Raw genomic sequence first — 27,022 nt, forward strand, 5'->3', positions numbered from 1 at the left:
GGACATGATTGGGGATGTAGACTCGAAACTACCACACCAATGCAACTATCAACAATTTGGAAATAGGTCTTGATCAATGACACATGTTAAAACCAGTGGAAATACACATCAGCCATGGGGAGGAGGGGGAAGTTGGTGGGGTGAAGGGGAAAGTAAGAGCATGAATTATGTAACCATGTTAACTTTTCAAAAAATAAATATTAATAAATGTTTTTAAAAAAATTTTTTAAAGTTCAGTTCAAAAAAATAAATAAATAAAAGTATAGAGTGCTGACCTGGAATCAGAGAGACCCAAGTTCAAATCCTGCTTCAGACACTTACTAGTTCTGTGACCTTGGGCAAGACACTTAACCTCTCTGTCAGCCTCAGTTTTCCTACCTGTAAAATGGGGATAACAATAGCAACTATCTAATAAGATAGTTTGGGGAAAAAATCACATAATGCAAGTGCTTTGTAAAACCTAATCTTCTATATAAGTACTAACTATTATTGTGTTCTTTGCATGGGGCTGAAGCCCTAAAAATTAAACCTACTTCTTTTTTGTTGTTAAATTTAGTATTATATTTTGTTCCTACACAAAAGACACTTCCTAACTAACCCCCTTTCTAAGTACGTTTCTCAAAATGAAATTTTAATAATTGTTAACAGAAAGGAAAGAAGTGTCTTTTACTTTGACAGAATAGTATTCATAATGACCATGGTATCTGAAAAGAGTTTCATTACCTCCCCATTTACACAGTAGCAGAATTGTACCAAATCATGCCTAGTGTTCTTTTGGCTCTGCTTTCCTTATTCTGCATCACTATAAATTAAAGTTTTCCTTTATTTCTCTGCATGCTTCATATTTATCACCACATAGGGCAGTACCACAGAGTCCTAGGAAAGGAAAATAGAGGTCATCTAGTCTAGCCCATCTCTGAATAAGAATTCCCCTAAACTTATGGTAGGCAGCTAGGTAGTGCAGTGGATAAAACATCAACTCTAGAGTCAGGAAGACCCGAGTTCAAATCCTGCCTCAGATACTTACTAGTCATTGGACCCTGTGTTGTTTGTCTCAGTTTCCTCATCTGTAATGTGAGCTGGAAAAGGAAATGGCACACCACTCCTATATCTTTGCCAAGAAAACCCCAAAGAATCAGACACAACTGAAACAATTGAACAAAAAATAACATATGGGATAAATGGTCATCCAGCCTCTGCTTGAGTGAATGGGAATCCATCACTTTCCAGATGTACCATTCTATTTTTGCATTGTTATAATCATTAAGAAGTTTTTCCTGACATTATGACTTCTTTGCTGATGTCCAAACATTTTCTCTGGCTCTGCCCCATGGGGCCAAGCAGAACTAGACTAATTCTTCTCTAGGAAAAATATCCAAATCCTTGAAGACAGCTATCATGACCCTCTTTGTCTTCTCTTCACTAGGCTAACCTAATCCTTCCAGTGATCTTCATATGACATGGACCCCAGACCCTTCCTCATCCTTCTTGCTCTCCTCTGAACACTCCAGCTTGTCAACAACCTTCTTAGTTTGTGGGGTCCAGAATTAACTACCATACTCCAGATGAGGCCTATTAGGGACTGAGTGCAATGGAACTATCCTGCCCAGTTCTTGGAAGCTGGATGCTTTTAATGCAGCCCAAAATCTTACTAACTTTTTTGGCTGCCTCATCAAACTGGTATCTCATATTTAGATTTCAGTCCACTAAAACCTTCAGAACTTTTTCATATGAACTTTTGTCTAACTATGCTTCTTCTAATCTATAGTTATGAAGTTGATTTCATTATACTGAAGTATGTGACTTTTCATTTATTCCTATTTAATTTCATCTTACTAGATTCAGACAAATATTCTAGCCCGTTAAGATCTTTTTGAATCTGACTTAATCATCCAGTGTTTTAACTATCTAGCTTTGTGTTATCTATAAATTTCATAAATTCCCTTATTGAAGTCAGTTTTCTTTGTGTTTTGTTTTATAGGGAACAATTAATATTTTGAGGGGGGTTTGCATTTTTTTAAATTCCCTATTCCCTAGTGAATATTTAGTTTTTGTAAAGATACTATAAAGTGATGAAATATAGATCTACTCTTTAATATGCATAATCTATAACTTAAAAGACTTATCATATATAGTTTTTCTAACATTCTATTAAGATCCTTACTTTCTTTTCTTTCATTTAGATTTAAGTTTGAAAGAAATATATTAAAATCATCTAAATTATTTTTCTTAATTGATAGGTCTTCTTATAATTCAGTTTCTTTTTCCCTTCAAGTGCTTAACTGCTAATCTACTTGGTGCTCATATATATATTTAATTGTGATATTTTTATTAACTATGATATATTTAAGAAGATTATATACTTTCATGAATCAGTTGAACCAGGACAGGAAATGGGAGGTCCTGGGTTCAAATCTATAATCAGATATTTTATAGATCTATGACCTTTAACAAGTCACTTAACCCCTTTGTCTAGCCTTAAATGCTCTTCTTCCTTGGAACCAATACAAAGTATTGATTCTAAGATGGTAGGTAAGAGTTTTTTTAAAACTTTCTCTGCTCATCTCTCTTAACTAAATCTTGAAATGGAATTATCCTATTCTCTTTTCTCTTTCCCACTTCCCCTTTTGTAATCAGTACCCTACAGTATATATAATATGCATATATATTATATATACTGTAGGGTACAAAAAATACTATATATAATATATATAAATATATACATATTATATATAGTATTTTTTGTTTTGTTTTGTTTTTTTTAGGGGATTCAAGGGAATCCTCTCCTACAATCCCATCCTTTGGCTCAAGCACAACTCTTGCCCTCTACCTCTGGGTCCAATTCCCTGCTTACTTTTATCTCTTTGTACTACCATTATCATTTTTAACCTACCCTTAGCTAAAACCAGACATAACAGGGTTCATGAGATCCCCTTTTTGCCTAATCTCCAATTCTTTGTTTGAATGAACTTCTTCAATGGTACCCTAATTTCTAAAAATACTTTTCTCCCTCTTTCATTACATAAGCACTGGATCGTCACTGAGCCCTTTGAAGTTATTCAAACTTGTTACTTTTCATATTTTTCTTTAATGTACTGCATTTGCATTTCAAGAATTCTTTCCTACCAGCTCCTGAGAAATGTGTATGAGCTCTAACTCACCCTAACCATAGGCTGGTGCTATAGATGGAATTGGGATAAGGCCCAGTGGCAATCATTCTCAAAGCTGCAACTCTATTTCAACTCTAACCTTGTCTCAGACTTCAGACTTGCTTCTCTATCTATAAGATATCTCCAACTTGATATTCCATCAGCACCCATCAATTTCAGCTTTCGGGGCCCCAATTTCTTCATCTGTAAAATGAAGGCCCTGGTCTCAATGTCCTCTGAGATTTCTTCCAGCTCTAGATCTATGTTCTTAAAGTCTCAATGTCAATGTCCCCTCTAAAATGGAACTTATCTTTCTTTAAAAAGTTGATCCTTCTGATTTCACTCTTTATTTGATCTTCCACATTTGTTATGTCCTTGCATCCCTAGAACTTAACACAAGGCTAGGCATATAGTTGACATTTAATAAATGGTAGTTAAATACAACTGAATAATTGATTTCCTCAAAGGATTATTGGGAGGATATAATATATCAAGTACTTTATAATCACAAGGCATTGTATAACTGTGAGTTATGGTTATTAATCATTGCTTTGTTCTACAATTTCAAAAAGAAAAACAGTAAAGATTATCTAAATCAATTTCCTATCAACTTGTAATGAAAGTAAAATACAATATTCTCTCTTCCTCCTCTCCTTTCCTCCCTCTCTCTTCCTTTCCTTCTTTTCCTTCTTCCTTCTCTCTTTTTCTCCTTATCTCTGCCTCTCTCCTTCTCTCTTCCCTTCTTCTCTCTGTCTCTCTCTGTCTCTTTCTCTCCTTTTGCTCTTTCTGTGTCTCGTATTCTCTTTCTCTCATTCTGTCTCTCTCTGTCTCTGTCTCTCATTCTCTACTTGCTCTTATTCTTCATTCTTCTCTAATTTTGTCTCTACTCTCTTCCTTTGACTGTCTCTCTTTTCTCTTTGCTCTCTCATTCTCTCTGCTTCTCTGTCTCTCAGTCTATCTCGATCCCTGACTGTCTTTGAGGAAAAAGGAGTTAAATAATGGCATAGGCCAGTCTCTAACATTTGCTACATCCCTCTTGGACCAAAAAAGCCAGAGAAATTATTACCTCTTTGGAGCAGCAGGAGAGCATGTTTCTTTTCTCATGGGGGTTAGTGTCTTCTCCATTGCCATTGAGTTATTTTCAGTAACTTTTTCTTTAGAAGACTGAGAACATGCCAGGCCTGCATAGTAACCTGAGCACAGAATCAAATAGTTCTCCCAGCTTCTGCAGGGCAAGACAAGTTACCTTCAAGCTCTATACTTGGTCTTGGAGGTACCTGAGAAATGATTTATGCTCCTGTGTTGCCAGGGTGAACAGAGTTATCTTTTAGTATCCTTTAGAAATACTTGAGTTTTCCAGAAACTCAGACAGCCCTGAAGATTATCAAAATGAAAAAAGGTTGAGGCTAACCAGGAAAATAAATTAAATTATAGGCAAGCAGGAATTTTAATAAGAAAGAAAATGTGACACTCAGTGTTTATCGGGTCTGATTCTTTAGCCTGCAAGTATCTTGTTACCATCCTACGCATCAAGGCTGTAGGTGAAAAAAAGTAAAAGAAATAATTATTAAAATTCTCTGATTTTCTTCTTAGCAAACAAGCTCTCTGATCACAAGGAGTATTTCACTTTTAGCTTTGTATTCTAACAAGAGAGTGCTGCACTTGACCCGGAGCAGAGCATTTACTAATAAATGCTTGTCAATTGATTCATTCCTAAATCACTTTGCTGATTCATTTACCACCCTCAGAGCTAGATGCTCTTATTTCCCATTCTATAGCCGAAGAAATGGAGGCAGACAAAAGTTGAGTGACTTGCTCAGGATCACACAGCCAATAAGTATCTGCACAGGATTAGAGAGCTCAGGTCTTGCTGATTTCATGGCCAGGACTCTGTTCGCTGCATCCCAAAGCAGTCACACTTTGAAGGAAGCTGAATGTGTATTTAGTATGTGAATTCTCTAGGGCTCCTATCTGAGATCTGGACTAGAAAAGTCCCAGCATATCTTAGGACCTTTAGACTCAGGATGAACTGGACCTGAGTTGAATTCCAGAACCAATACCCATTAGACTAGAAGCTTCTTGAGGGCAGGAGCAGGGGCAGGAGATACTTTTTGTATCCTTAAACTTAGCCCAGTGCCTGGAGCAGTCAGAAGTTAATAAAGTTTATTGATTGACAGATAATAAAATAACCACCCAAGATGTAAATCCATATCCCTGTGTATTGGTTGAATCTAGTTTTGTATGAAACATTTCTAGTATTGCTTTCTCTCTTGAATGCTGACTAAATTAGAATGGGAGGACCTGACCTTGGTGTCAGGATAACAATGGGCCTATAGATATACAATATACCTTTGTTGAGTGATAGACTGATGTTGATGAGTACTCCAGCCATACATCATTCCCTCAAATGGGCCTGTTAGGGGTCAGTTTATCTCTGCTTCTGCAATGAATTATACCCAAGAAGTCAAACAGATACAGTCCTTTCCACTGACCTCATTACATTTTCTCTTGTCTCTGACCTTCATTGCTGAAAGAGCTAGCAATGTAAAAGAAGTGACTTTTCTCTAACAACTTTAAAAATATGAATATGTATAATATAATAATAAATACATAATATATAAATGCTGTATTATAAGCTCAAAATTAAACATTGACATAGCAAAGGTTTTGTAACTTTACATTTAAATAAATTTTGGTGTATAAAATATTAAAGCATTTTAAAATGTAATAGCTTTTCAGCCATTCCCTTTAGGTTTCTCTCAGGCTTCTTTTTCCTTTCCGGCTCCATCACTTTCCTCTTATGTGGTTCTAATTAGTGTGCATTTCGTTCTTCTGGTTCTAATATTTTTGTGTATATTATTTAATAAAGGTCATTCCAGAGTGGGGCAGCTAGTGGCTCAGTGGATTGAGAGCCAGGCCTACAGACTGGGGGTTCTGGGTTCAAATATGACCCTCAAACACTTTTTAGTTGTGTGTCCCTGGGTAAATCACTTAATCCCCATTGCCTAGCCCTTACCACTCTTCTGCTTTGGAGCCAATACACATTATTTATTCTAAGATGGCAGGTAAGACTTATAAAAATAAAATATAAAATAAGTAATAAATAAAATAAATAAAAATATAAAAATAAAGGTTATTCCATATTTCCTTGTATTTCTTATACTTGTCCAAGTCGCATTAGAGTTTGTTTACTAAAGTACCCCTATTGATAATACATGTATATCCCAGTGATATTGCTTGTCAACTCCACAAGGGGGAAGGAAAGAGGAGAAGAAGACAACATGAATCATGTAACTTTGGAAAACTTATGTGTAAATTTATTATTGGAATAAAATAAAGAAAAAAAATTGAAGTATCTCTATAACCTCTTCCAACCTTAGATCTAGGATCATTATATTTATATCCACAATTTATTTAACCATCCCTACCCCCATTGTGGTGCAGTTAGGTGGTACAATGGGTACAGTGCCAGGTGTGCAATTAGGAAGATTTATCTTCCTGAGTTCAAATCTGGCCTCAGACACTTACCAGCTGTGTGACCCTGGGAAAGTAATTTAATTCTTTTTGTCTCAGTTTCCTCATCTATAAAATGAACTACAGAAGGAAATGCCAAATCACTCCAGTATCTTTGCCAAAAAAACCTCAATTGGGGTCATGAAGAGTAAAATAAGATATACTCAACAACAACAACAGTCCCCCAAAAGAAACTCTTAAACGTTGAGGTTGTTTCCATTTTTTTAAATTACAAATAATGATGCTATTAAATCATTGAACAAAGAGCTTCTTTTGATTTTTTTTTTGATAGCCTAACAACTTTTGGGGAAAAATTTCTAATGCTTGAGGTCATAATTTCCATTATTGGTTTATGATCTTAACTAGTAAAGTAGAACCCAGAATTGGGAAAAAAATCAATTGGGCCCATATATTGATTTGTGCCAAATAAATATTTCTGTAAATAGCCTCTTTTTGTATTAAGAACAATCTATTGTTGTTATAATGTGTGTCAGTGGATACGTGCAAAAATGAGCAGTGTTTATCAGTGTTCTTTTGCATTTTAATGTAATATGGAGCATGTTGAGGAAACCTCTGAAGTTCATAGTTTGGAATGAAATGTTCCAGCAAAATCTTAAAATCTGTTTTGTCCACTGCTCTTTCTTGTGACATATGCAAAATAACTCCTCCAATCCATGTTGTGTTTCCTTGTTTTCTGTGTGTTGCAGGTAGCATAGTGTACCTCGGGATGATGGTGGGGTCATTCTTCTGGGGCGGATTGGCAGACAAAGTGGGAAGGAGACAGTCTCTTCTGATTTGCATGTCTGTCAATGGATTCTTTGCCTTCCTTTCATCATTTGTCCAGGGTTATGGCTTCTTTCTCTTCTGTCGCTTACTTTCTGGATTTGGGTAAGGTGTTGTTTTTTTCCCCTTTTTATATTTTATACCAATGTGAATGGTCTAATAATCACATATTTCCAATTTTAATAGCTTCAATTTCCCAAGACAAGAGGGTCAAACTTTTGCAAATATTAAACCTACGAATGTTAACTCAGTATCTAGATCCTAAAACTTAATCTCAGGAACAGAATTATCCACTTTCCAATGCAGTGGAGTGAAAGAAGAGACACAAACCCCAATCTCTAATGGAGGAGGGTCTGAGCTAACATTTTCTTTAAGGGAAGGAGTCTTAGCTGACACAATACAATTTCTGTGGTAGAATTTACTCATAAAAATGTATAATTATTTTTCCTGGAAAAGTTGAATATAGAAAAATCTGGAAAGGCTTTAGTGAACTGATATAAAGTGAAGTGAGCAGAACCAGAAGAATGTCACACACGGTGACAGTAATAGTTCTTGATGAACTGCTATGAATGACCTAGTTATTCACAGCAATGTGGTGATCCAAGACAATGCCAAAGACTCATGATGAAAAATGCCATCTGCCCTCTGAAAAAGAACTGATGGTGTCTGAATGCAGACTGAAACATAGAAACATATATCATTTCCTTTCTTTTTATTGGACTAATAAGGGAAAATATTTTACATGATTATGCATGTAAAATCTATGTCAGATTGCTTACCATCTCAGGGAGGGGGGAAGACAATAAGGGATGGAGGGAAGAAGGGTAAGAAGAAGGGAGAGAATTTGGAACTTGAAACTTTTTAAATTAATGCTCTAAAAAAATGTTTTTACATGGACTAGGGGAAAGAAAATATTTTTTTTAAAAAAAGGAAAGTTGAATATAAAGGAACAAAGCTTCTCCAGGAATATGAAGAAAATCCAGGTCCACATATATCATGCCCCTAACTAAAGAGCAGAATAATTTAGAAACTCTGAATGCTAGGACTGGACCTCCCTAAATGAAAATTACTTTGTTCCTCAATGATTGTTTTTTATCAACCTGACAATGCTAAAAAACCTATTTCTTAGATCACTACTCTAGTAGCTTTTTGTGATACATGACAACAAAGCTGAGAACAAATGAGATTAGACAGAGAGCTTTCCTTTGGGAAACAAGATATGAAAAAGAAACTGAATTCTGCTCAAGAATTCTCATTTTGGGTAAGAGAAGCTTTCTGAAATAGTTAGCTCATGGAAATTCACGTGGTATAACAAATATATGATAAAATAAAATAGCAATTGGGGAACTGGAAGTCATTAAAGGGTTTACTGTGTGTGTTACTGATAACAGGTTCTGCTTTTCCTTTTCTTTTTTCAGTCATGTCCAGATTTTTATGATACTATCTGGAGTTTCTTGGCAAATACTCTGGAGTACTTTGCCATTTCCTTCTCTAGCTTATTTTCCAGATGAGGAGACTGAGGCAAACAGGTTATATTTATATTTAAGTAGATAAAGAAGAAAGCATTCCTCTGTTTGCTTTCTTCTTTATCTACTAAAATATAAAGTACATTAGAAACATGAAGTGGGCTGATACTTATGATGTAGATCTAGAGCTGAACCCACCATTTTATTGATGAGCAAACTGAGGCCCATGGGGATTAAGTGACTTGCCCAAAATTACACAAGTAGCCTCAGCTAACTGCACATTTAAAGACTGCTTTGTCTTTTGAATTGTAGTTGGGTTTGTTTGTTTTTTAAATAACCCCTTCTAATGTGTAAAATGGTGTCTAAGTAAGCAATCTCCTTTTTTAATGTCAGTTTTCCACAGTTCAGTACCAGATGAAGAAAGCTTTTAACTGTATCATGTAACTGTTCTAGTCAATTAGAGGATAAAACCTCTGATACCCTTTCTGTTGTCCTACTCTGTATGTATCTGGCTTAAAAGGAAAAAGACATAGAAAACTTAAAACCAACAGTTTGCATCTTAACTTCTCAGACTTGAAATTGCATTTTAAAAAAAAGAAGCAGTAGGTTTTTTCCCCCAGCTTTGTAGTCATCCTTGAAAGGATCTAGGTTTTTAAGACAAGCCCACAAGCCTCTCAGAGTGTGCAGATGCAATCTTCTATATCTGCCCTTCTCTTTTAATTCCCTGTTAATGTTTTCTCAGACCCCTGCCATCTGTTTAAATCTAGGATGACTATATTCACTAGGATGACTATATTCTCATATGCTGCAGCTTCCCTTTCAGGAGTGCCAATTGCTACATTTTCAACATGAACATTTATACCTCAAAAATCTGCAAGTGACACAAATCAGAGCTTGATTTGTTGTTTTGTTGATTGTCAAGGCTTAGGAAATTGACAGGCAAAATATTATTAATGCAGATTCAACTTCAAGGGGCAGCTAGGTAGCTCAGTGGATAGAGAGCCAGGTCGGGAGACAGGGGGTCCAGAGTTCAAATCTGGTCTCAGACACTTTCTAGCTGCTTATCCCAGGGCAAGTCTCTATTGCCTAGCCCTTACAATTGAAAATAAATACTTAGTATCAATTTTGAGACAGAAAATAAGGGTATAAAAAAATGTTCTGTGTACATTTCTCCCCTCGGAAAGCCAGTTGTTAAACATTTGCCAACATTCTACTGAGACATCAGCTTTAGATTATAAAACACTTTTCCCTCCAAGTACATAAATGTGTTCAGCTAATGTCACAGTACCTGCCCTCTGCCCTACTATTCTTTTTTTTAAAACCCTTAACTTCTGTGTATTGGCTCCTAGGCAGAAGAGTGGTAAGGGTGGGCAATGGGAGTCAAGTGACTTGCCTCGGGTCACACAGCTGGGAAGTGTCTGAGGCCAGATTTGAACCTAGGACCTCCCCTCTCTAGACCTGACTCTCAATCCACTGAGCTACCCAGCTGCCCCCTGCCCTACTATTCTAAGGAAGCAGGAGAGGGGAAGGTGCAAAATACAGTTGAAAATATGCTGATGGATCCCAACCCTTACTTTGAATCTTGACTCTGGCATTTTCCTACCTTTATGACCTTGGGCAACTCATTTCACTTTTCTAAGACTCAGTTTCCCAATCTGTAAGATGAGGTGATTGGATTAGATGATCAATAAGGACTAGATCACCATTTTAGCTCTAAAACTATAATCTTATGAGCCTTCTTTAAAAGTCCACAGACTTGGAACAGCTAAGTGGCTCAGTGGATAGAACATTAGCCCTGGAAACTAGAGCTCTTGGGTTCAAATCCACTCTCAGACACTTTCTAGCAGGGCGACTCTGGGCAAGGCACTTGACTCCAGTTGCCCAGCCCTTACCACGCATCTGCCTTATAATCAATACCTAGTACTAATTCTAGGACAGAAGGTAAGTATTTTTTTAAAGTCAACAGACTTGATCTTGCCAGCAAGAAGACTGACTGAATTACCCAAGGTTACAGAGAGTGTGGCAACTGGCATCATGATGTGACATCATCTGTGTATATTTGTACTTGAGAACCATATCTCTTATCAATTTATTCAACCCAGTCCATTTGAGGTGGATTTTAAAAAGTGGTCTTCATGGGGCAGCCAGGTGGCACACCAGACCTGGAGTTGGGAGGACCCAGGTTCAAATCTAGCCTTATACACTTCTTTGCTTTGTGACCCTGAGCAAGTCGCTTAGCTCTAATTGCCTAGCTCTTACCACATTTCTGTCTTAAAACTGATACTCAGAGGGAAGGTAAGGGTTTAGGAGAGGAGTCATCTTCTTGGCTGAATTTTTATATAGTCATTAAAAAGGACCAAAACAACTAGACTTCACGTGGGTTATTTTTATTGCATAGATATAATTATATAGTTCCATAGAAGGAAGTATATACCATTGATCTAAAAAATTGCACTTTCAAAAACTTGACTATTCTCTATGATCGAATGGCATGAAATGGTATCAAGTATTCAATGTTGTGGAAAATAGAACAGTCTATCTTAACAATATGGTACCAGAGGTTGGATACAGTTGTTATTCTGTCACCGAACTTCTGGGCTCCATCCATTCATCAATTCATCCATTCGTTCTTATTCACTAAATACTTATAATTTTATGTTAGTAAATAGGGATACAAAACAAAAAAATGAAGCGGTAATGAATTCTTGATGATCTTCTACTCTTTTGGGGAAAAACAATATGTACACAGAGAGTAAATATAAACTGTAGGTCCAAATTAATATGGGGGGAAAGTTGTAGGGAAGGAAAAAAAAATCAGGATAGGTCTTTTCTAGGTGGTTTTAATTGAAGTGATTTGAAGGAAATAAAAGTTTCTATCAGACACGAGAGTAAGAATATTTTCAAGAAAGACTTATATGAACTAATGCAAAATGAAATGAGAAGAACCAGAAGAATAGTGTATACAATAACAGAAATACTGTATGATGATCACTGTAAAAGACTAAACTATTATTAGCAAAGCAAGGTCCTACAATAACCCCAAGAGACTCATGATTAAAAAGTGCTATCCAAAGCCAAAAAAGAAAATTTGGAATCTGATTGCAGATCAAAGTATGCTCTCTTTCACTTTATTTCCTTTGTGAGGTTTTTTTTACTGTATGTGTGATATAAGTCATCTTTCACAGCATGAAGAATATGGAAATATGTATTACAGATTATATATCCAGATTATATAAGATTATTTACTGCCTTTGTGGGGAAAAAGGGGAAAGAAAAGAATCTGAATCACAAAATGGCAGAAAAATTGTCAAAAATTATTTCTTCGTGTAATTAAAAACAAAGAATAATTTCAAGACATGAGAGACAGCATAAGGAGGGAAAGAGAGTCTACTGGGAACACCAATTAGACCAGTTTGGATGGAACATGAATTTTGTGAAGGGGAGTTAAAAACCTGGAAAAGTAATGTCAGTCAACATGCATTTATTTATTAAGTACTTCCATTAGGCTAGACATTGTACTAAGTGCTAGGAACACAGACAAAGGCAAAAAAGCATGATTTCTCCCCTCAGGGAGTTCACACTCAAATGGAGAAGACAATATATACATAATTAGATCCATATAAGATATACACAGAAGAAATAGAAAGGAATATCAGAGAGAAAACTTAATAGAGGAAGACAAAGGAAAGATGGCTCAGTGAGGTCTGCTGGAAAAGCTGGGCCCTGAAGAAAGTCAAAGTAGTTATGAGATGAGGTGAGGAAAGAGGGAATGCCAGACAGAGAACAGCCTTTGTACTCTATGATACAAAGATGGGATATGTGGTCTTTTATGAGCATGTGCATGAATGAAAGGGGAAGGAGAAAAAGGAAGAGCATTATATAAGGAGATAGTGACTGGATTATAGAAGACAAAGAGAGGAGTTAGAAAACTAAAACTCTAGAAAGAGGACTGGTTTTGAAGGACTTTAAGCATCAAACAGAGGACTTTATATTTCATCATACTGGTAAGAACCTTTGGAGTGTTTTTTGTAAGTGGGATGATATTCCATATTGGTGCTTTAGGGAAATCACTTTGGCAGTTCAGTGGGGAGACATTTAAAGAAGGAAGACTGTTTTTAAAGTTATTACAGTTTTCCAGTAAGTAATAAGGAACTGTACTCAGGTCCACATACAAGAGATATTGTGAAGGTAGGAAGGACAATATTTGGCAACAGACTGGATGTGTGGAGTGAGGGTGAGAGAGGAACGAATAAAATTGACTGTTTGGAGTTATCTAGAAAAATGACAGTAACAGGAAAATTGGGAAGAAGAAATGGTTTAGGAGGAAAGATAACAAGTTCTATTTTGGAGATGTTGATTTTGAGATAATTAAACCCAAGGAGTTTATTAAGAGAATGTAGAGAGGGAAGAATGTAGGGGCCAGGACAGAGCCTAGAGAGTACAGCCACAATTGTGAGTGTGAAATGGTTGATGAGTCAACAAAAGAGAATGAAAAGGAATAATCAGATAGGTAGAAAGAGAACTAGGAGAGGAGAGTGCCCTCCAAAACCTAGAGAATAAAAAGAAAGAGGAGATAATTATTAGTAAAGTAAAAAACTGCAGGGAGGTCAAGAAAAATGAGAATTGAGAATAGCCCAAGAGGTCTAGCAATTTAGAGATTATTGGTAACTTTTGGAGAGGGAAGTTTTAATTGAATGATGGGGTCATAAGCCACTTTGGAATGAGTGAAGTGAAAGAGAAGAAATTAAGCCGCCTAGGATAGATGTCCTTCCTGGTGTAGACTGGAGGTAGATTATAAAGTGTTTAAAAAGCCAAACAGGAGTTTGTCATTTATCCCTAAGAAAAGAGAGTGACTGCAATTTCCTTGTCTTCTGGAGAGTGTGAATGTATAGAATAGTGATCTATTCAAATTGGGCAAGTTATTCAAATCGCCTCATTTTTGTCTTGTATTTTAAATTAATTTTGCCTGGCCACATATTCTCCCTGCCATTTATCTCTGTTATCTCTATACCTAGTAAAGCATGCAAGAGAAATTTGTCACCATTTAGTATTTTTTTCTGCTTTGGCCTGCTATTAATGCTTCAGCTCTGGTATTGTTACATTCTTCCTAAAAGCCCTAAACAGAGCAAATCATGCTATTATGTCCGCTTAGCTAGGCAATTTTCTCTACCCAGACATGATCCAATTTGAGAATAGAAGAAAACTAGATTGTCTGAGAAAATAAGATTGCATAACCTTATAAATTTTAATGTGGTAGCCCTTTAGCTCTCTGAAATTTTCATACTTCTGCATGTTCAGTGAATGTCAGAGCTAGAAGAGACCTTGAAGATCATCATATAGTAGACTGAAAGCTCCTTGAGGGCAGAAACTATTTCCTTTTTTCCCCAGTGCCTAGTACAGTAGCTGGCACATAATAGATATTTAGTAAATACTTGTCAGAAAGTTAAGTGGTGCAATGGATAGAGCACCAGGCCTGGAGTCAGGAAGATTCATCCGCCCAAGTTCATATCTGGCCTCAGACCTTGGGCAAATCACTTAACTCTGTTTCCTTCAGTTTCCTCATCTTTAAAATGAACTGGAAAAGGAAATAGCAAACTACTCTAGTATCTCTACCAAGAAAACTCCAAATGGAGTCATGAGGAAGAAGACACAACTGAAAACTTACTGAACAACAATAAAATGCTCATTAACTGATTGACTGGTCTACTTCCAAATTCTTTCATTTTATAGTTTAGGTAACCAAAGTACCAAATAGTTTAGTGACTTGATTAGAATTCAAGCCCTTTGAAGTTTTAAGCCCCTTTAGTTCATAAGTGTGTTACATCTACCATTGTCTTCCCATTGATATGTTTTCTCTCAATCCTAATGACAGAATAGCAGCACTAATATTTATGTATTTTCCTGTCTCAATACAATTATGTGTTTGGTGTATTTACATATATATACATATATATATACTACATAAATACACTATACATATAAACCATATGTTTAGTCTGAAGAAAACCTACTTTACAAGAGTGAGAATCTGGAGAAAGAAGGAATGTTAGAAGTCATCTAGTCCAACTTCCTCATTTTTACAGATCAGGAAATTGAGGTCTAAAGAGGATTAGTAATTTGCTCATGATTACTTAGATAACAAATATCTGAGGTAGCTTTCGACCCAGGGCTTTTAATTCAAAGTCCAATCCTATTTCCATTGTATCCTGCTGCCTTCCTTTTTAGAGAGTTGTTTCTGTGTCTTTATGTCTACCTTTTAATCTGGCAGACCGAGTAATGACCCTAGTTACTTTGAAACTCAAAAATGTCCAGCTATATATGACTTTGAATATTAATTCAGTTCAAAGAATATTCTTGGAAGGGTCAACATTGCTTTGAAGAGATGAGCAATAGGACACAATCAATTACTCATCTGTCTCTCACTTTCATAAGTGAATTTTACACTGAGTAGCATGTGCTTTCCTCCCTTCTTTTGTTATTTAAAATCAGAAGGTTGGGAAATGGAATTGGCACCACTGATTCATTTTCATTTATCCCAAAATTAAATTATTTGCTTCCAGTCACTGTTAATTATGGGTATGAAAATGCTTTTTACTGATGAGCCACTGTGTCAGGCTAGGAAACTGTCTGGTGGTCTGGTTCTATTAAAAAAGAGAGTCAGCTACATAGAAACAGAAGGGCAACAATTAAAATAAAACAATTTTGTTTTTGTCTTTATAGCATCTAGAAAAGGATAATCTATACCTCCTAAGGATGGAGGCTCACAAATTTTGGACCCAGTACTGTTTCTAGTATCTTCTTAATTGCCTCAAATTATAGTAATGAAGTTGGATTCAAGTTATGACTGCAATTATCATTGTTTTTGAGCTCAAAATGCATTTAATTTATTAAAGTAAAGAGAGATGTGTTTGAAATTGGAGGATGTGAGCTCAAATCCAAGCTCTCTCCACCACACCTTATATGACTTTGGGCAGTGGATTAGATGGCCTTTTAGGTCCCTTTTAGTACAAAATATAAGGGCATACAATCAATCCATAATAACTGAGTGTCGCAAAGATACCTGGTGACCTTGGACAGATCATGTAAGTCCATTGAGCCCCATTTTCCTCAAATGTAAAATGAGTGAAGATCCCTCCAGTTCTTCATTTTTGATCATATGTGTATATTCATTTTAAGAGATGAGGAAAGAAAGCACAAAGAAATTACAGTGACTTAAGAAAAGTCCTAAAGACCCCAGCCTTGATTTCGATTGCAGTTCTAAGCTGTACTGCCTCTTTCTCAGAGTACTTTTTCTCTCAGATTATTTTTGTTTCCCCCATATTATAGGATGTTCCAAAAGTTTGACATAGTTTTAAACTAGTTCAATATTTATAGCTTAAAACCTCACTAAGACTTTTGGAACAGCTTATATTAAGGAAATGCAACTTGGCGTTTAAATTTTTAAAAGGAACCTCCAAAACTGGAGTGTTCTGAGACTTCAAAGTTTGTTTAGGTCCTTAAATATTTATTCATCCTTGATGGGTTTTGGTCATAGAGAGCAGCAGGAGGACAGAATTCAGCATCTCAAACTCAAATTTTAACCAGTGCTGCAGTTTCAAGGTCATCTAAAAGCATTTCTTGCTAAATTTGACATAGTTGTTTACATTTTGTCTCTCCTATTAGAGTGAGCCCCTCAAAAGCAGAGGCTATTTTCTCCCTTTCTTTGTATCCCCGGCATTTAACATAGTGTCTGTCACAGAGTAGACATTTAATAAATGTTTGCCGATTGACCGTCTTAACTTTTCAGTGCCCCAGGAAAATCTAAGACAATGTTACTCAGAGTAAGAGAGCTTTGTTTTATTAATTGGCTTTCCTTCAGCCAGCCAGCCACAGCCTAGAATTTCTCTACTCCTTCACTATGCATGAACGATATTGTCTGATAAAGTACAACTCTCTTCATAGTGGTCTCTGGAAATGCTTATTGTGAGCACCATAAGACAAGGTGACCAAGAGTCTCACAAAATGATATTCCTCATTGTTTTTGTATGTTCCACATATCATCCTCACTGATTCCTTAATTTGCCTCTCCAAGAACTTGTGAGCCAAACTTCCAGAGACAGCGAGGTGGTACAGTGGGTAGAGTGCTAGAATTGGCATCAGGAAGACCTAAGTTTAAATCCCAACTGAGACAACTGAGACATTTACTAGCTAGGTGACCCTTTGGACAAGTTGCTTCACTTCTGTTTGCCACAGTTTCCTCGGTTGCAAAATGGCGATAATAATAGCACAATAAGAGCAATAAAAGAACAGCTAGAGAGCACAGTGGATGGAATACAAGACCTGAAGTGGGGAGGACCTGGGTAAGAAATATGGCCACAGACATTTTTCCTAGCTCTGTGACCCTGGGAAAATCACTTAATCCCAAATGACTAGTCCTTACTGCTCTACTACCTTAAAATCCATACTTAGTGTTAATTTTAAGGTGGAAAGTAAGGGTTAAAAAAAGAACTTATATGTTCTTTTCCTTTTTCCTTGATTACCTTAGGAAACAATCCTAATAGCAGTATAGGTTTCATTTAGAGAAAGCATGTAAAGATGAAAAGAATTCAGTTCCATCAGTAGCCTGTCCATTTAATATAGATTTCCACACAGAGTACCAGTAGCTAAACTAATGTTTTAAGACAGTTTAAAAACCATATGGATTGTAGTACCTTCTTCCCTCCTTTCCTACTATTTTGCCGTGGTCTCTGACACTTCAGAAGAAGAACATTCAGAGGTTTGGGGGAAGAGTAACTAGGTGGCAGAGTGAATAGAGTCCCAGGTCTGAAATCATAAAGACTTATCTTCCTGAATTCAAATTTGACCTCAGATTCTTACTAGCTGTGTGACTCTTGGCAAATCACATCACACTGTTTGCTTCAGTGCAAACCAACTGCAAAATGAGTCGGAGAAGGGAATGGCAAACCACTCTAGAATCTTTGCCAAGAAAACCTCAAATAGGATCATGAAGAATCTGAAATGACTGAACAACAAAAAATTTTTATATGGCCCCGAAATTGCCTTAAAGTATGCATAACAGCCCTGTCCTTCTTCCATCATTTGCTGATTTCTGAGCAAAGATTAAGTGGGGGTTTTTCATTCCAACAGTTTTCTTTTGGGAGTCTTTCTGCTAGATACCAAGCACATTCCTTGAGGCCAACTGAGCAGGTCACTATTCTTTTAAAAATTGTAATAGCTATCATTTCTACTGTGCTATTATGTGCCAGGTGCTTTAAAATTATTATCTCATTTAATTCACATGACAATTTTACTGATGAGGTAAACAAGAGTAACTTGGTGAGAATCACATAGCTAGTAAGTGTCCGAGGTGAGAGTAGAGTTCAGGTTGTCCTGACTCCAGGCTCAATGCTTCTATTCATTGCACTATATAGCCGTCCCTTACTCCCAAGCTAAAATCTTGATCTATTGAAGTCAGCTTTGAGTGAGTGGGGTTTTGTTTCTAATTTTTATCCATGAAGGAGGAATTATCTTCAACTGATTGTTTCCCATTCCCAGATTTTTCCAATGTATTCTAATATAATGCAATATTTCCAATAACTGAGCTCTAATTATAAGAAAAGAATTAAGTAACCTGGCAGGATTATATTACACTGGTACTGAAAGAGGGAAAAATGGAAATGGTATTAAATACTCATTAAAAAAATAAATGGGAAAAATGTACAATGTAAAGCTGCTTTTGGAAAAGAGATCACTAGCTGCTATATTCTATCTCTTGATTTTTAAAAATGAAGATGTGATAACTAAATAAGGCAGCTAGGTAGTGCAGTGGATAGAGAGCTGAGCCTGAGTTCAAATCTAGACTTAAATACTTTACTAGCTATGTGGCCCTGGGCAAGCACTTAACCCTGTTTGCCTCAGTTTCCTCATCTATAAAAAGAGCTGGAGAAGGGAATGACAATCCTCTCCAGTATCTTTGCCAAGAAAACCCCAAATGGGATTGGGAAGAGTTGGACATGACTTAAAAACAACCAAACATGTGCAAATAGTATTTCCCCTTTATAATATACTGTCAATGTCTTTCTTCACATTTATAGTTTACTTCTATATTTTTGCAAGAAAATCAACCTTTCTCTTCTATCCACCCACCTCCATTTGACTTCTTGTGCTTCCCCCTCAAGGTAGCATTCATAAGCCTGCCAGAAAGAGGAGAAAAAACAAAAATAGATTCTACTGCTGAGATCCTTTTTTGGATTGGAAAATGTTACATCTGTTAACTGAGTTATGGACAGAGCTCTTAGTTTCCTGGCAAGATCTAGTTAGACAATGATATTTGGCATCTTCTTTCATTCTGTTACGTATCCTAAGCTGATTTAGCTCCTGTATTCTCATATTTGGCATGAAAGGAAAGAAGTATTGTTAGGACACCAGCACAATCTCTCATTCTCACAAAGTATTCTCATTCACAAAGTATGAGATTCATCAATGTGAATCAGTATTAAATTAATGGGAAGACCAAGACATGCTTTAACTGGCTGGTAATGACCTTTTCTGTTATCCCATAAAGGAAAAAGGTTAAATTGTGTTTCAGAAACATAACCAATGTTATTGTATTTGTGGGAATCCCAGGGTTGTTCTGCAGGTAGACTTTTGACTTCGTGTTTTTTTATGTTGAAAACATTGACATTATTCAAAGAATTAGGCAAAATCCTGAAAATGGTTGATTTCTGTCAGCTAGTTTCAATACCATATTATTTCCTTCTTAAGAAAATCTTTTTTTTAATTGGTTGGTATTGAAATTTATACAAACTAAATCCTTTTCAACTCACACCACACCAATGTTTCAGTTATCATCCCATGTCTATCTTCCATTACCAGGGATAATTAAGATTTGGATCTCTTTTATTAACTGTCAAAGTAGACTTAATAGCCTACCCTGTGAAAAATCTTTCATTAACTACTATGTTCTGATTACTTCATTTACTTCTATATCCATTCAGCACTCACTCTAGCTAATCTCAGCATTAGCCAATTTGCAGCAATTTTTTTGAAGAACAAAAAGAGAAGTTTCCAGGTTAATTGAGCTTAAACAGGAGTCTCCCCAATACTAAAAGTTCCAATTATTAGTTGATCTTTAGTGGGGTTGACATTCTTAATGGTATTTCAAATTTGTTTGCTATTTTTAGATGTCTCTAGCCATTGTTAAGATTAACCATGTAATGTTAGCATGAACAGATAAGGATTTGAGCCATAAATTAATATAAAATTATAATTTTATTCATTTAAAAATATTTGTATCTATTCTTTAGTATTTATGTGTATGTTACCGTTAGAGTGAAAATTCCTCAAGGCCAGGAACTATGGATACTATTATGTGATGCTGTATATTTTACTTACATAAGTAATAAGTGTGATGGACATCCTGACTATATAATGTAGGGGGCTTGTGATAGAAATAATAATTCATGTGTAAAAGAAAAAAATATTCCTAGCTGTGTGACCCTGGGCAAGTCACTTAACCCCCATTTCCCATCCCTTATCACTCTTCTGCCTTGGAACCAATACACAATATTGATTCTAATACGGAAGGCAAGGGTTAAAAAAAGAAAAAAGAAAAAGAAAAAGAAAAAATATGTAAATGCACTATCTGTGTTAGTGGAGATTTCTAGCAGATAAATTCTTGATGTACAATGCAGAAGTTCCATATGACTTTTCTTTGATTCCATTAAAATTTTAAAGAACTTTAAAGAACACCAGACATTGTAGTAGTGAAACTACATTTCTCCCACTATAGCCAACTCCCAGGAAAAAGACATTTCTTGCAAGGACATCTGCCCTTTTTTTAACTTTCCTTGAGAAAGGCAGGTGAGATAAATTGGGGGAGGTGTTAGATAATAGGATGGCTGGCTGGTCTAATTTTTTTAATTTCAGTTTGTTCCCTGTTGGCCTCTTCTATAGACTTACTTTCTCTCTTTTTCTGTTATTCTCCATTTATTCTTGATTTTTATGCCATTATTGTTGTTCAATCATGTCAGACTCTTAGTGACCTCATTTGGGGTTCTCTTAGCAAAGATATTCTCTAGCTCATTTTTATGGGTGAGGAACTGAGTCAAACAGGATTAAGTGACTTGCCCTGTGACATAGTGACATAGTAAGGATCTGAGACCATATTTGAACTAAAAAAGATGAGTCCTTGTGACTTCAGGCCTGGCACTATCCACTGTGGCACCCAACTGCCCCTTTCCAAAGGGCAACTTAATTAAGGTCCTAAGGCAATTTAACCATTAATAAATGGTACAAAAGTTAAATAAGACATTTGAATGTAAAATAACACAAAATCCAAATAAAACGAGTAAAGTAAATGCTTTCATAATTTTCCTAGACTTAAAACCTGAGTCATCCTTGACTTTTCTCTCTTCCTCTCCCCCATGTCCCCAGATTGTCAAATACTTGTAGTTCTACTCCTACATTTCTCAAATCCTTTCCCTCTTTTCTATTCCTGTTACCTCCATTGCTATTCAGGCCCTCCTCCTCTCTCCTACAAATATTATAATAGCATGACAAATAGTTTTCTGGGCTTTAGCCTCCAGCCTCTCCCCACTCCCATTCCATTGTTCACACCTCTTCAAGACTAAATTTCCAATTGCACATTTATGATCTTTTCATTTCTGTGAACAAAAGCCTTAAATGATATATCATTGCTTAGTGACTAATTTTCAGATTCCTTATCCCTGCATTTAAGACTCCCTAGAATCTATCTACATCCAATCTTTTCCACTTTCTGACTCCCCTTCAGCTATTCAATATTCACTATTCCCATCTACCTGCCCTTACTCTAATCTTAATATCTTTTCTTCCATTATTACTTACTTTTATCACAACAAAATCTCATATCTGCCTTTTGAAACAAGGCACATCCTTCAAGGTATGAGTTCTCTGAGCAATCACTCTGTGATCGCCAATCATAAATAAATTTTGTCATTTTCAAGTTTTTCATTTGACTTTTTCTCACTTTTCATATTCTAGTTTATGCTATATTCTTCTCTTCTGACTTGTATTTCTAACTCTTTGCATAGGTAACTCTTCTATCTTTCAGTAACTAACACACTGACTTTCACAAATTATGGACTTAATAAATGTTTGATGAATCAAGTTGTTTAATTTGGACAGCCATCTTAAATTGTATTGATATGTTTAAGCAATAAATTTGGCTTTTAGATTTTCTATCTAATAACTTGAAACCTTTCCTGGATTTTTTTTGAATGCTCTTTTTATCTACATACAGATATTTTTTTTTTCTATTCTGACTTACTAGAAAGTGAACAGCACAAGAATGAGGAGTGGTTGTGCAAGCCATCTTATAGCATAGACATTTTGGGGAGAACTGAGTGCATAACAGTGAGCACTAATCTAGTGCTCATGAGGGGAAAAAAAGTGAGCCTTCATTTACCCTACTTCATCTTTCTTTTTTCATTACCTATTTCACCCCCCATCCCACTTTTCTTTTTCCTATCATATATCTCTTTTATATAAAATCCTACTATCTCTAAAGTAACTCAACTCTCTTTTTCTCATACCTGCCCTCCCACTAGGTTTAATTCAGTACCAAGCCTGTATTTCATTGTGACACAGTATGGCCTAAAGACAAAATATATTAAGGATAAACACTAAAAAATCTTCAATTTGGTGAGGGCAACTTTTAGAGTAAACGTGGTGTGGTTCATATATTGCTAATGCTCTACCTGGTCTAAATATGCTCCTCACCTTTGTGAAATTCTCACCAGTGTTTAAATCAAAAACCCAAAGCCATGCAGTCAGTTTTTCACTATCTACTCCTATGTTGAAAGGCCATTGGGTTCATAACGTATTTCATGTCCTTGTCAAAATTAATCACATTTTTTATTATGTTATAATGGTTTTTGCTTTTAAAAATTCTCTTGCAAAAAAAGTAGCATCCTTCTATATCTTGAATGTTTATTTTGGAAAATATAACCATTGCAATTTCCTTGAATACATTAAACGCTTCCTTTGTTTCATGTTGTCTGAATGTTTTAAATTGATTCAAATTCTAACTTTTCTTCACTGAATACATTCTTGTAAGCAGGTAGATGTTTGAAGATGGAGAGAAGTTAATATCTTTAATTTTTCAGTGTTGACCAAATTCAGAAATGTGGGATCAGAAGTGTAGAACAGAGAAGACAAATAGGACAGCTGGCCCGGGTGCTGACCAAGATAGAGATTGTAAATAGACGGAGTGAGCAGCAGCGGGGGTACAAGCCTAAGAATTTGGTTATCACTACAGATTTTTTTAAAACTATAAACCTAATCATCAATTTAAAAACCTCAGAAAAATTAGTGATAACAGTATGCATATTAACAATAGCTGACATTTATAGAGAATTTTAAGGTTTGTAAAGCACTCTACAAAGATTGTCCCATTTGATTCTCACAACAACCCTGTGAAACATATTTCTATTGCTTTCCCCATTCTATTACTATCTAATCTATATGTAAATTCTATTACTGTCTCCATTTCACAGATAAGATATTATCACAGATAAGATACTGTCTCCATTTCACTGAGACAGACTTGCCCAGGGTTGCACAACTAATAAGTAAGTCTTTCTGATTAAAGGCCCAGTGCACTGCACCAACAGGTGCCTCTTATCAGAGGCAAGAAGTCTAGATAAGCTGATTAAAGTTGAACTAATCCAGCTGTAATTCTTAAGGTAATGAATCCAGGGTTTGAAAAATTAAAGCAAAGTGGTCAAGTTCCCACAGGCAAGAAATAATAGATTGGGAATTCATACCTAGGATTTCAGTCTCCAAATCCAATGCCTATTTTCATCCTACTATGCACTCGGAATCAAATGACAGTGTATATAGAAACCATAATATCATCTATCTTTGTTATGGGTGTTTCTAATTTATGGAATTGCAAATAAAGCCATCCACGAATATTTTTATACAACTAGATTCATTTCCCCCTTTTTGTGGCATTTTAATTACATACTGTTTTTTTTTTTCATCCTTCCTCTGTTCCTTGCATTACTATTAACACTTATACTGGACACATCCTATCCTTTTCCCTGATTTTACTGAACTACAAGAGGAGGGCACACACTCAGGCTGCTAATCCAGTTCTGCCGCGGGTGTTCAGAAACCTCAGAATTTCTCTGGTACAACTATCTCAAAAAGGATTAACATCCAGTTGGAGAATGTGTCTTGAGGCTATCCTATGCTCCTTAGTATTGGAATTGATTATAAGAGAGAAAGGAAATGCCAGGATAAGAAGTAAATTCTGAGATAAGAGTTATAAGAAGAATATTGCTGTAAAGGATAGGACTAAACTGATGACTTGCAGGATAAGCTCCCTTCACCTCAGAAAGTATAGGACTGTCTGTGAATGTCATTAGACTCCTGGGTGTGTGATAATTATTATACTGTGCTTAATGGACATTGAGAAGAAAAAGAGTGATGTATTCTAAAAATATATGACTGTCACATAATAGTGAGACTGAATGTTGAGGTTATTTTATGATTGTATGAAGTTGAAGAACTTTGCAGGGAGTTGAAACACTAAAAAAGAAGCTATCAATTCTTAGACTTAAGACTTCCTTTCAGACTAAGTCTGAATATAGATTGTAACATACCATTCTTCACTTTATTTTCTCCATGAATTTTTCTCTAATGTAAACAATAGGTGTCTTGTTTCACAATATGGTGAACAGGGAAATATATGTTATATGATAATGTGTACAACCTATATAATATGACCTGCCTTCTTGGGAAAGAGGGAGAGGTGAGAAGGAAGAAGAAAAAAGAATTCCTTGCAGTTTACTTTACAAATAGATGCTTTTAGAGACTTCATTGCAAGAATCATTTAGCTGAAACATCATACTGCTTATGAATTACTAAATTTGTTATTACTATTCTGGTCAATAATGAGTTTAAAATGGGCTAGAAATCCAATTTCTCTGTGTTATCCTATCGCAAATATAGCCCCAGGGAGTAAATCCATCTTTATTTAGCAGGGCTCAATATATATCTGACATTTGACAATACCTTCATTGAGGGTGAATTATAGCTATTACAAACTGAGGGTCCAGAATCATAATGAGATTTTAATTGGGATAGATAAATAACAATCAGAGTTTTTTAGAAACTGGCAACTATACAAACTTCTTTTGCTACCCACTTCCTATTTTTGTCGCTAACTCTCTACCAAAATCCAAATCATATCCAAAAGTTCTGAATGGCTTTTTAGGACATGGCTTATAAAAAATATAATATTTCCTCACCACCCTATCCTCCATCAGTATTCTCAGGCATGTCAATATTACATTGACATGTATATCTGGTAACCTGACCAAAATTCCTCAACCTCCACAACTGACATTTATATACGCTTTATGTACTTTGTCTCATTTAATCTTTACACCAACCCTGTGAGATAAGTGCTAGAGATAGTATTGCTATTTTACTAGACTGAGGCAAAGTTATATTGTGAATTACCAAGGGACAGGCAACTAGTAAATTGTTGTAGGTGTAATTTGAACTTAGTTCTTTCTAGTAAATAATACCTTCTATGTCATGTAACTTTAGGTCCAAGAATTCTAAATATATCACATTCCAACTGTTTCCCTTACCAGAATATTGTGAGACTTAATTTGAGTAGATAAGGAGAGGTGTCATTGCCTTTTAGAATTGTAATGCTCCAAGATCCAGAAATGTTATATTCTACTCTCTGACCACAAGCTCATATCCTTCTGCCTCTCACATTCTCACATATGCTGAACCCTTAGTCCCTTGGTCCATCCCTATACTCCCGGTCATTCTCCACCAGAGTGGAGTCATGATCTGTCATGCCAAAACTGATCTGTCAATTTAATGTTTCAGTAGCTCCTAACCTAGGATCCCTTGCCTCTCTGCCCTTCTAGCACTCCCAACCTATTTGGCTCCTGCTTCAGGATGGTGGAGCATCAGTTAAGAAAGTCGTGATATTAAGACAATGCCACCCAGCACAAATTCTTGGAATCTAACCAAAGATGGACTCTTATTGCTGTTTGACAATATTTCTGTTTATTCTACCCTTATCAATACCTTTGCTAATTCTCCACGGTGACTGTTCTAAACCATTTACTCTCTTTGAGAACCAACATCTCTCTTAACACTGGTACTTATATCAAATGACCTATCCTCCTCTTTCTCTGAGAAGATTAAAACTATTAAATATGAACTCCTTCAGGTCCCCCGAATTCCCCAAACTTCTCTGTCATTACCCTTGGACTTATCTCCAGTCATAGAATAGATAGCCTAACTACTCACTAAAGCTAAGCCCTCTGCCTTGAGATAATCCCTTGATCCCCTTCCCTCTTGTCTGCCCCAAGACCTTGTTTTAATAGTCATCCCCTCTATATCATATATCTTCAATCTCTCCCTTACTATTTGTTCTTCAGCAGTAGCCTACAAGTATACTCTATTTTAAAAAGCCTTCCCTGGACCTTTAAGACTTCTAGATATTGTACAACATCTCTCTTTCTCTTCATTACTAAACTTTTAAAAAACTTATTTACATCTGATAGTCTCTACTTCCTCTCCACCTACTACTTAACCTCTTTCAATCATTCTTCTTCTTCTATCACGTTAATGAAGTGCAAATGAAACCCATTTTTTAAAAAAGAAGGGAGTTACATTCTTTTGTCTTGTCTTTTTTTCCCAGTGCTTTTAAAAATTAGTTAATTAATTAATATTTTAGGAAATACTTCCATGGTTACATGATTCATGTTCTCTCCTGTCCCTCTCCCCTCCCACTTCCTACAGCTGACAAACAATTCCACTGGATTTTACATGTGTTATTGCTCATCTTTTGTCTTTTCTTGAAGGCCAAGCTTGGGCAATATATTAATACAGTATTCAGACTTGTTTTCATTTGGTTGTTGTCTTTTATTGTTGTAGTAACTGTATATATTGTTTTGTGCCAGGAACTTTCTATAGTTACAATCTGGAAATGGTGCTACAATGAAACCACTTTAAAACCATGCACAAAGATCTTATTTAAATTTTGTTCAAAATGTTCTGTACTTATAAGGAATAAAAAGTCCCTTAAACTGAAGCCATGTTTATTGAAACCAC

General features: G+C 35.9%; 1 protein-coding gene across 1 annotated transcript in view; it reads left to right on the top strand.

Moving 5' to 3' along the window:
• SV2C (synaptic vesicle glycoprotein 2C) overlaps positions 1-27,022 on the top strand; it is a 210,629-nt gene that overhangs the window by 68,105 nt on the left and 115,502 nt on the right. Inside the window, exon 2 of the mRNA XM_044663106.1 lies at positions 7,370-7,550. Within this exon, the coding sequence (XP_044519041.1) occupies positions 7,370-7,550 (181 nt within the window). The remainder of the gene's footprint in view (positions 1-7,369; positions 7,551-27,022) is intronic.

Source organism: Gracilinanus agilis, chromosome 1, assembly GCF_016433145.1.
Source record: "Gracilinanus agilis isolate LMUSP501 chromosome 1, AgileGrace, whole genome shotgun sequence".
NCBI lineage: Eukaryota > Metazoa > Chordata > Mammalia > Didelphimorphia > Didelphidae > Gracilinanus > Gracilinanus agilis.